The 12158-nt window shown below is 38.6% G+C and overlaps 1 protein-coding gene across 2 annotated transcripts in view; it reads right to left on the bottom strand.

Annotated features, from left to right (window-relative positions):
• LOC106873026 (uncharacterized) overlaps positions 1 to 12158 on the bottom strand; it is a 30433-nt gene that overhangs the window by 4740 nt on the left and 13535 nt on the right. Inside the window, exons 1-3 of one of the 2 annotated variants that reach the window (XM_014920228.2) lie at positions 10074 to 10699; positions 7437 to 7565; positions 1915 to 1999 (exon numbers count right to left, since the gene is read on the bottom strand). In XM_014920228.2, coding sequence (XP_014775714.1) covers positions 1915 to 1999; positions 7437 to 7518 — 167 coding nt within the window. In that variant the 5' untranslated portion in view covers positions 7519 to 7565; positions 10074 to 10699. Of the gene's footprint in view, positions 1 to 1914; positions 2000 to 7436; positions 7566 to 10073; positions 10700 to 12158 lie in introns of those variants that run through there. The other variant, XM_014920229.2, reaches the window with a different exon arrangement.

Here is a 12158-nt window from a genome sequence, read left to right as displayed (position 1 = left end):
GCCGGGTCTTCTCACGCACAGCCCATTTCCAAAGGTCTCGGTCCGTAGTCATCGCCTCGGTGAGGCCCAATGTACGAAGGTCTTGCTTCACCACCTCAGCCCAGGTCTTCCTGGGCCTACCTCTTCCACGGGTTCCCTCAACTGTTAGGGTGTGGCACTTTTTCACGCAGCTATCCTCCTCCATTCTCACCACATGTCCATACCAGCGCAATCGTCTCTCTTGCACGCCACAACTGATGCTTCTAATGTTCAGCTTTTCTCTCAAGATACTTACACTATATATAGCTATGATAAGGTTCTTTTAGATTCTCTCCATTTACAAGGCTTTAGTTGGACCAGGTTTATAGGAGAAGAGACTTGTCCAAAATGCCATGCAATGGGAATGAACTCAAAACTGTGGTTGGGTAGCAAACTTCTTACCACACAGCCATGCCTGCACCTATAATCCCATGCACAATCCAGATGACCTCAACTCATGAAATTGTCTTGTATGCTTTTATGCGATATCAAAGGGGATTTTGGGAGGAAGGGGCTATGCTAAGGGCTTCTTCACAGGCCACCCAAGTAAGATTGAAATTGTCCATGTCAACAGTTTAAGCTGTTGAAGAGGAAAGTCAGTTTTTGTCAAAGGAGGTTTCCACAAAATTGGTAGTGGTCCTTTTATTTATTTATATCTTTTTCTACTCTAGGCACGAGGCCTGAAATTTTGGGGGGGATGGGGCAGTCAATTAGATTGACCTCAGTACACAACTGGTACTTAATTTCTCAACCCCGCCAAAAGAATGAAAGGCAAAGTTGACCTCGGCAGAATTTGAACTCAGAATGTAAAAACAGATGAAATACTGCTAAGCATTTCGCCTGGCATGCTAACGTTTCTGCCAGCTCACAGTGTTATATTAACACTATAATAAACTAGTGTTATTGTGAAGGTGCGTGGCTTATTGGTTATAGTGTCTGGCTCACAGTTGTAAGTTCAATTCCTGGCAGTGAAATGTACCCTTGAGGAAAACCCTTCATCTCGTGTTGCACCTGTCCACTTGGCTGGCAAAAAGGAGCCATACCCATAATTCAAAGGGCCAGCCTTGTCACACTGTGCTACACAATCTCCCCGACAACTATGTTAAGAGGATGGGGTGTCTGCGGAGTGCTCAGCCACTTCATTACTTCCACAAACAGGTTATTCCGTTGCCCGGATCAACTGCAAGTCATCATCATAACTGACAGAATACCAGTTTAAAAATAAACTTTACTGTTATAGCTTTGTTTTACTAAAATATTTCCTGCTCAATGTTTATTGTTTTAGGAGGCAAATTAAACTGTTTAGCTCTGTGTGCAGTGGAAGACAATCTTATTGCATCTCTGTAACTGCGGTGATAAATACCATAACTAGATATAGAGAAAATATGATGATGATTATGATCATCATCATCATCGTTTCAACGTCCGTTTTCCTTGCTGGTATGGGTTGGACGGTTTGACTGAGGACTGGCAAGCCAGCAGGCTGCACCAAGTCCAGTCTGACCTGGCATGGATGCCCTTTCTAATGCCAACCTCTCAGTATAGTGGATGCATTTTACATGCCACTGGTACAGGAGCCAGTCAGTGGGCACTGGCATTGACCATGTTTGGATGGTGCTTTTTACATGCCACCAGTCAGAGGGCACTGGCATCGACCATGTTCGGATGGTGCTTATGTGCCACCAGCATGGGAGCCAGTCGGGGGACACTGGCATCTATCATGTTTGGATGGTGCTTTTTACATGCTGACAATAATGATGGTGATGATGATGAAAACAATGCAAACATTCTGTAGAATTTATCTGGGAATTTGGTCTGATTGGAATGCTGGGTTTATCAAGTTCTTTATTCTCTGAGGAGTAACTTCCTAATAAAGAATGAAAAATGGATACTCACTGTTTCCTGATGTACCAAATCAAGACACAAAGAGTGATGATGCATAATCCAACAGATATAGTAGCGCCAATATAAGTAATTAATCCTAAAAGAAAATTAGGAAAAGGATGAAAATATAAACATGAAAAGACATAAGTAGGAACTTTTTTTTGTCAGAAGCTCCTGATGTGAAATCATGTCTTGAAATAGATATTGTATTTCAGGATACTCTCTCTTTCACTCTTTTACTTGTTTCAGTCATTTGACTGCGGCCATGCTGGAGCACCGCCTTTAGTCGAGAAAATCGACCCTAGGACTTATTCTTTGCAAGCCTAGTACTTATTCTATCGGTCTCTTTTGCCGAACTGCTAAGTTGCGGGGACGTAAAAACACCTGCATCGGTTGTCAAGCGATGTTGGGGGGACAGACACAGACACACAAACACACAAATATATGTATACATACATACGACGGGCTTCTTTCAGTTTCCGTCTACCAAATCCACTCACAAGGTTTTGGTCGGCCCGAGGCTATAGTAGAAGACACTTGCCCAAGATGCCACGCAGTGGGACTGAACCCAGAACCATGTGGTTGGTAAGCAAGCTACTTACCACACAGCCACTCCTGGTCATTTTTTTTACCTTTTTAGAATAACATTTAAGTAAAGCTACTCTATGGATTAAAGTAGCAGAAAGGCCTGATGCCCCTATAACATCCTTGATCTGTAGAACCTATCCCTTTGATAAGTTCCCATCTATGGAGAACAATTGTGTTGTATGTAGGATGAACCTACGGATTAACTGTAAGGTTAAGAACATAGTGTATAGCTGATGATGTACTGAGGAACTGTGCAGAAACATGACAACTACTTACATTGGAGAGACTGCATGCAGCATAGGGGAGTGTATAGGTGAACACTGGTGAGAGCTCAAAGAAGGGAAAGGCTCATCAGTGCTCTACTAACATACTCAAGCAGAACTTGGAGGCTTGGTTAATAGCATAGAGGTTAAAGTATTATCGACACATAGAACTGACATGACACTTAAACAGATCACAGAGGCTACACACATAGCAGTAGACAGGCTGAGCCTCAATAGAAAACCCGAATGGAACAGTAACCACCACACCACATGACTAAAGACAGATGAGAGGAGAAGAGATAAGGAATAAATAATAATATAAATAAAACATAGATACAAACAAGGTAATACACACACAGTAGACATATATGCACATACCTGTGATACATATAAGAAATAGAAGTAGATGAAAAATGATAAATAAATGAATAAATCTATATAAAGGGCATGGATACGAACAACATAAGAAGCGAACTCATATATACACACACACACACAGTAACTTCACAGACAGCTGCAACAGTACTAACAATGACAGCAGTAGCAGCGGTGACAACGGTGGCAACAATAACAACAATTACCACAATGGCAGCATCGTAGGTGAACACAGAGATACAGAAACTATACCAAAGTTTTGGATCCTAGGAAATCAGCTGCAACAACAGGCGAAGAGGATGGGGTTGAGCGAAGGTCATACTCACACACATACACGGATGTAAACGCATACTCACATAAGGATACGCATCATAGAAGAGCAGAATGAAATAAGTGGAGCAAGAGCACACACAAAGACGAAAAGTGTCACTGAAGAGGTCACAGATGTGTGACGAAAGATTTCCAGACAATGGACATGTGTTTTACAGTGCTGGCCAACCTGAGACCCATGGGCCGCATGTGACCCGCAGACTTTTATCTTGCGGCCAGTTTGATACTTTCTTGAAATGGATTTCTTCAAACAAACATTTAAAAAATTTTATCAAAAATTAAAGCTCGTTATGCAAAGTAAAACACAAAGATTCTACTGTTTTTGCAACGATATTTCATGTTGAATCAACGATCATTCATTCGTTATTGTAATAACAGCATGAGAAAGCAAAATGCTTTCAATTCTGTCAGTATACAAGCGGCCCTCAGCACTTTCTGTCATTAAAGTGGCCTGCAATGTAATTCGAGTTGGCCAGGCCTGAGTTAGAATAAGAAGAGTAATAAATGAGTGAAGAACAAATATATATTGCATGTGCTTATTTGGAAAGAAAAAAAAAAAAAATAATAATCCTTATTATTAGCTTAATATATATATATATACATCCGTGCATAAGAAGGTGGAAATAGCTAGTCATTATGGCTAAAGTGAAAGAGTACACGACAGGTGGGACGACGAAAAAAGGGAAATAATTCGGATTCAGAAGGAGTTATTTCCCTTTACTTAAACTTGATATTGATAAACAAGGTTGGCTACACAAATACGTCATGCTGGAACACCACCTTAAAGGGCTTTAGTCGAAGAAATCGACCCCAGGACTAATTCTTTGTAAGTGTAGTACTTATTCTACTGGGATCTTTTGCCGAACTGCTAAGTTACAGGGACGTAAACACACCAACATTAGTTGTCAAGCGATGGTGGAGAGACTACAAAGACACACACACACATATACGACGGGCTTGTTTCAGTTTCCGTCTACCAAATCCACTCACTGGAACCATGTGAGTGGGAGGCAAACGTCTTACCACACAGCCACGCCTGCGCCAATGTGTGTATAGTTTTTGCAATAACTCTCTCTCACACACACACATTATTGCTTTTCTTATTTCTTTACTGCCCACAAGGTGCTACACACAGAGAGGACAAACAAGGGCAGACAAACGGATTATGTCGAGCCCAGTGCGTAACTGGTACTTATTTAATCGACCCTGAAAGGATGAAAGTCAAAGTCGACCTCAACGGAATTTGAACTCAGAACGTAGCCGCAGACGAAATACCGCTAAGCATTTCACCCGGCGTGCTAACGTTTCTACCAGTTTGCTACATTATGCTTTTTCTGACCACACAGTTTCAGGTTCAGTCCTTCCGTGTGGTACCTTGGGCTTCTATAACCTTGAGTCTTGTGAGTGAATTTGGTGAAAGAAGCTTTGCGTGGCATCTTGGGCAAATGTCTTCTACTATAGCCTCGGGCGGACCAAAGCCTTGTGAGTGGACTTGGTAGACGGAAACTGAAAGAAGCCCGTCGTATATATGTATATATATATATATATATATATGTGTGTGTTTGTGTGTCTGTGTTTGTCCCCCTAGCATTGCTTGACAAACGATGCTGATGTGTTTATGTCCCCGTCACTTAGCGGTTCGGCAAAAGAGACCGATAGAATAAGTACTAGGCTTACAAGGAATAAGTCCCGGGGTCGATTTGCTCGACTAAAGGCGGTGCTCCAGCATGGCCACAGTCAAATGACTGAAACAAGTAAAAGAGTATGTGTGTGTGTGTGTGTTCTTGCCATGACAGTTGTAAATATGTGTTACTGTCTTACAAACAGTGTCATTCATTTCTAATATATTCCATAAAAATGGAAAAATGGTCGAGGGTTGGTGACAAGAAGAACATCTGTAGAAAATCTGCCTCAAACTTTCTCCAACCCATGTAAGCATGGATAAGTAGACATATTAATCTTATACTTTGAGGCTATGTCCCGATCCAAACTGGAGAAGCCATATGTTCTCTTTAACAAAACACATGTTCCTGTCTCTTTATCATACTCTCACCCCCTTCAATACTATCCTTCACTCAGTCTAGGCATCATGTCTTGTGAGTATTTGGTGACCTCACAAGTGACAGTGCCACAAAAAAGGCATCTAGTATACTCTGTAGAGTATTTATGAAGGGCATTCAGCTGTAGAAACTATTGCCAAAGCAGACATTGAAGTTTAGTGTAGTTCTCCGGCTTATCAATTCCAGTTAAACCGTCCAACCCATGCTAGGGTGAAAAAAGGAACGTTAAACAATGATGAATGATGATGGAAGATTTCCACATAGTAATTTCCTCAAGGAGAGATTGGAGTGTAGCATCTGTGCATTCAAGCTCTCCCTACAGATTCCCTAACAGACTAAAACAGTCTCATGAACAATCTGGGAGTATCAGTCTTCCTTCCATTTATAATTGGTAAGCTGATATTTGACAAAAGATGGTAGATGGCCATTAACAAAGAGAATCGTTTGGAATCACTTGGTTTTGACAGTTTTATACAATGTCATGCAACAGATATTTTGTATCCAGGTTATTGTAGGAAAGACTGATTCATAGGTCCCTACTAGTTGTTTTTCTACAGAAATTTCCATAGGTGTAGGAGTGGCTGTGTGGTAAGTAGCTTGCTTACCAACTACATGATTCCGGGTTCAGTCCCATTGCGTGGTACCTTGGGCAAGTGTCTTCTACTATAGCCTCGGGCCAGCCAAAGCCTTGTGAGTGGATTTGGCAGATGGAAACTGAAAGAAGCCCATCGTATATATATATATATATATATATATATATGTGTGTGTGTGTGTGTGTGTGTGTGTATATGTTTGTGTGCCTGTGTTTGTCCCCCCAACATCGCTTGACAACCGATGGTGGTGTGTTTACGTCCTCGTGACTTAGCAGTTCGGCAAAAGAGACCGATAAAATAAGTACTAGGCTTACAAAGAATAAGTCCTGGAGTTGATTTGCTTGACTAAAGGCGGTGCTCTAGCATGGCCACAGTCAAATGACTGAAACAAGTAAAAGAGTAAAAGAACCATTACGTTAAACCTCAACCTGGGCTTCGTTACTCTTAAAAGACGAATCCCTCCCTGGATTCCTTCCACTACTGCCTATTTCTGACCAGTCACGATCATGCAGGCCCAGGTAGCAGCTGAGATCATCTTGTCATATTGTCTTTCGTCTTGGTTGGGTCATTGGTGACTAAACTGGTAACCCCACCAAATAAGCTGAGTGAGGAGGGTGGTTATTAGACACCCTGCAGGACAGAAAACGAAACCCATTAAAAAGAGCAGAGGAAAGTCAGTGGCCATCCAAAAGTGGTGGTGCTGGAGGAGGGACTGTGAGCATGTATACTCTCTTACTTGTTTCAGTCATTTGACTGCGGCCATGCTGGAGCACCGCCTTTAGTCGAGCAAATCGATCCCAGGACTTATTCTTTGTAAGCCTAGTACTTATTCTATCGGTCTCTTTTGCCGAACCGCTAAGTGACGGGGACATAAACACACCAGCATCGGTTGTCAAGCAATGCTAGGGGGACAAACACAAACACATATATATACATATATACGACGGGCTTCTTTCAGTTTCCGTCTACCAAATCCACTCACAAGGCTTTGGTCCGCCCGAGGCTATAGTTGAAGACACTTGCCCAAGATGCCACGCAGTGGGACTGAACCCGGAATCATGTGGTTGGTAAGCAAGCTACTTACCACACAGCCACCCCTATTTTTTAACCTTTCAACTTTTTTTACTTATTTATTTTCATGTGTGTGTGTGTCCATGTGTCATGCGAGTATCAACAGTAAAGAACAAGCCCCAACATATTCCTGCATGAAGAAAAAGCCCTCTAAAAGGCTTACAAACCCACTGTGTCAAGCGTGGCAAGTATGGTAACACTCCTGGATGACATACACTAATATATGAAATCGATTAAAATAATTAAGAACTTACTTGCATGGAAATGTAGCATATGTGATTGGCTTGCATCTGTTGAATAAGTTCTTTCATGATCTGGTGTTGTTTGGAAGTTCATTATTTAATACAAATTTTCTTTCTTTTTCTATTGATGGTTTGTAATCTCTGCAAATTAACAGACAAAGCATTAATGAATAATTACAATAAATATGAGTTAAGAGGCCATCCTTATGCCCCCAAGTAGACACATATGTGATGCAGTCCTTGAGCCAATCACATCCTGTCTAACTTTCCAACCCATGCCAGCATAAAACATGGGCATTAAACAATGATGACAATGCATGTATGTATATATGTAAGAAATAACAAAAAAAGGTTTAAAAAATTTAAACATGGTAAATTCAATTTGCCTGATGAACTTGAATTCAATAATGAAATACTAGAGACAACACAAGGAATCCAGCTGTGACAGTGAGAGAGCATTACGATCATTAATAATCATTCAAAGAAGCTAGGAAGAATATTCATCTGAGACATCTCTTATTGATGTACTGCATTTGAAAACAATATATATGTGTGTGTGTGTGTAAGAAGGGATGACCACTAAGTGGACATCCTATATGCTAGAAAGAGGTGATCAACGACCCTACCACAAAGAAAAATAATGTTCTCCAGAAAAAAATTTCGCAAAACATCAGAGTATAGCGGGCAAGACAAAATGAGAAATACACAGAATAAAAGAATTCTTTTATTCTGTATATTTCTCATTTTGTCTTGCTCGCTATGCTCTGGTGTTTTGCGAAAATTTTTTCTGGAGAACACTATTTTTCTTTGTGGTTGGGTCATTGATGACCTCTTTCTAGCATATAGGATGTCCACTTAGTGGTCATCCCTTCTTATACACACGTAATACAATTTTTCTGAATTTTCAGATTTTTTATATGCTAGGCCACTTGGTTTTCAATTGAATTAATATTCAATTTATCACCCTCTATATATAAATATATAAATATATATATATATATATATATATATATATATATATATATATATATATATATAGATAGATAGATAGATAGATAGATAGATAGATAGATAGATATCAGAGGGAGATGAAATAACAATCCTGTAGTAGCTTGTGAGAATGCTAAATATATGAAACAGACACAGTATTATGCCTTCTAACAGTACATATACATTTAGTATGATACACAGGTGGTTATTTTAATTTAATACTGTTTCCATTGTGTTTACCAAATTTTTCTACAGCATGGCAAACATCAGCAGTGCTAGTAAATATTTTATTCACTGTTTCCTATATAACAAGGTACAAATTTTGTTAAAACAGGTGACAGATGCTTGCCATTGACGAGTCTCAAGAAAGTCATTCTCACGAGTCACCGCAGCAACATTTATCTCACTCTGATATACATTGTGTTTTTAACACAGGTCAATGAAGAGATTTTATCTCAGACAATTCCATAACATCATGCCTTTTAATGGTATGTATACATTTAATACATTTAGAGGCTCTTTATATATATTGCCAGATTCCTACTTTGAAAACAAACTATTTTTATAATAATGATCAAAATAGACATAATTTACAAAACAACTCCATACACTATACACTTTTGAAAATCTCATGTGAAACCAGCCAAGTGCATTCCTATATTTTAAGGTATAATGAAATTTGAAATAATTCTAATATATTCTCTGTGCTTTTGCAACTTCATTTCTCCTTTTCCTCCACTTGTTTGGATTAATTTTATGTACACACACACACACACACATATGATGAATATGTATATATATATATATATATATATATATATATATATATATACACACATACATTTATATTTGTGAAAGAGGACAACAAATGCCAAGGCATAACAAACATCTCAAGTCATATACATTATTATTCTTAACTTAGTTGAGGTCTTACAGCTGTTTCTGAGATATCCCAAGTGATAGGCAAATATGCCTGAATATGGGGTGTTCCATCATCAGAGCCAAGTAGAGAACATATGAAAGATCTAGACATGGAAAATTTGCAGATAATAAGCAATGAAATGGAAGAGTAGAGAGTAAGGAAATAAAGTTCACAGTTCATTTTTCAGAGGGTATGGATGTTAGTCCGTATGTATTACAGCAAAGTATTTTCACAGCATAAATATCCAGAACCCTGATAATCCATTTGTTTAGATCACCAGTGAACTAAACACCCATATTATATATATATAATAATATTAGGGACAAAATCCAAAATTACAGGTAAACACTCAATTAAAATCAATTTATAAAAAATTAAAATTAAATTGAGCTTTACAATTTTACATTGAGCTTTAGATTTTCATCGATGAGTTCATGAACCTTGGTTCTTTTCCCTAAAACTATATATATATATATATATATATATACTAGCAGTATAACCCGACGTTGTCCGGGTGTGACTTATTATGCCATCTATGATAAGTCTTGCTAGGTGAAAATCAACTAAAAAATAAAGCCTTACAACGAAAAACATACATATATACACACACACATATATACACATACATATATACGTATATACACACACATACATATATGTATGTGTGTATGTATAAAACATTTATATAAACAAGAAAGAAAGACAAAATTAACTAGAGATAATTCTCATACACTTACTGTAATTAATTCATTCTTTGGTGGATGGCTATCTTTTTGTGGTCTTGTTTTGTTTTTGTCTTAAAGAACACTGTCCAGACTATATCTTAGCATTTATTGACCGAATATTTCTCATCTATCGACAAGTATTGTTTATATTAATAGGTGTGTACACACTTCACATTATTATTATTTGCTATACATGAATTTCCTGTCTTATTCTTCGTATGTATCACACTATATTAAGTGCTTCACAGATATCTGGACGTCTTACTTCACAGGAAGTAGCATCTCAACAACAATTTTATGTTTGTTATACTTCCTCTCAGTTGACATATATTGATGTAGTTGGAAATATTTTTTGTTCGTCATCTATGTATGTATGTACATATGTATCTATGTGTTATTACTCATGCTCGCCTTATGATGACGAAATCACACTTACTTGCGTACATATGTACGCCGAGCTAAGTAAAAGAGTGGTTGTTCTTACATACAGGCTTGTCCTCTGCATCTCTCTCCAGCTAAGCGTTCCTAATCTTGTGAAATTTATGTTTTTGTGATCACATGTATGCTGTAATCTGTGATTTTGTCAGGGACAGGAACAAAGAGCCAACGTGAAATTTTGCATTAAACTTTGGACGTCTGCTACAGAGACATTGAGCATGCTTCGACAGGCTTATAGTGACAAGGCAATGAGTCATGTGCAATGTTTCAAGTGGCACAGGCACTTTAGAAGTGGAAGAACATCGTTGGAAGATGATGAGCAATCTGGAAGACCTGTCACAAGCATCAATCCCAGATATGTGGTATTGTGCATCAAGAATTCATTCCCCAGGGCCAGACCATCAATCCAGAGTTCTACTGTGATGTTTTGAAGTGTTTGTGGGAGGACATTTGGCAAAAGCAACCAGATCTGTGGAGCACAAAGAATTGGATTCTTCATGACAACAATGCACCCTGCCACCAAGCTCTCCTTACTTGTGAGATTATCACCAAAGACAACATGGTATCACTTCTGTACCCACCAGATTCAGCACCTGTGGACTCTTTACTCTTTTACTTGTTTCAGTCATTTGACCGCGGCCATGCTGGAGCACCACCTTTAGTCGAGCAAATCGACCCCAGGACTTATTCTTTGGATGCCTAGTACTTATTCTATCGGTCTCTTTTGCCGAACTGCTAAGTTATAGGGACCTAAACACACCAGAATCGGTTGTCAAGCAATGTTATGGGGGGGGGGACAAACACAGACACACAAACATATACACACACATACATATATATATATATATATATATACGATGGGCTTCTTTCAGTTTCTGTCTACCAAATCCACTCACAAGGCTTTGGTCAGCCCGAGGCTATAGTAGAAGACACTTGCCCAAGATGCCACGCAGTGGGAATGAACCCGGAACTATGTGGTTGGTAAGCAAGCTACTTACCACACAGCCACTCCTGCGCCTGTGACCTCCATCTCTTCCCCAAGATGAAAATGCAGCTCAAAGGTAGCTGTTTTAACACTGTTGTTGAGGTCCAAAGCAAATTTCAGAAAGTCCTCAACTTGCTTATGGAAAACGACTTCCAGGTCAGATTCCAAAAGTGGCAGGAATGCTGGGCAAGGCAACTATTTCAAAGGAGATGATGCTAAAGCTTAGATAAGTTATTTTTTTATTAAATATAATTAACCCTGGAACCTTTTAATGCCACCTCATATAATACATACATACATACATACATACATCGCTGATATTGTTTTCCTATGCATAAATTTTATGATTGAAAAATTTACTATATTCTGTACATACGAGTATATCAGATTGCGGGTACAATAAAATGCATTTAACTTGGTGTAATGATTGCGTTGTTCAATTAAATGGAGCTGTTTGAAACAGTTCTACTGCATCACTTCTTGATATCCTGTTGCTTATTTAGATTTTATTCACCTGACTTTGAGCTGTGCAATAATATCAGACTGACTTGATGCTTCAACTTAAGCACTTAATTCAACTGTGTCTCAATGATATGTGTGTATATATATATATATATATGTATATATATATATATATATATGTATATATATATATGTATATATATATATATATA

Source organism: Octopus bimaculoides, chromosome 1 (assembly GCF_001194135.2).
Source record: "Octopus bimaculoides isolate UCB-OBI-ISO-001 chromosome 1, ASM119413v2, whole genome shotgun sequence".
Taxonomy (NCBI): Eukaryota; Metazoa; Mollusca; class Cephalopoda; order Octopoda; family Octopodidae; genus Octopus; species Octopus bimaculoides.
This window is presented reverse-complemented; position numbering and strand designations above follow the sequence as displayed.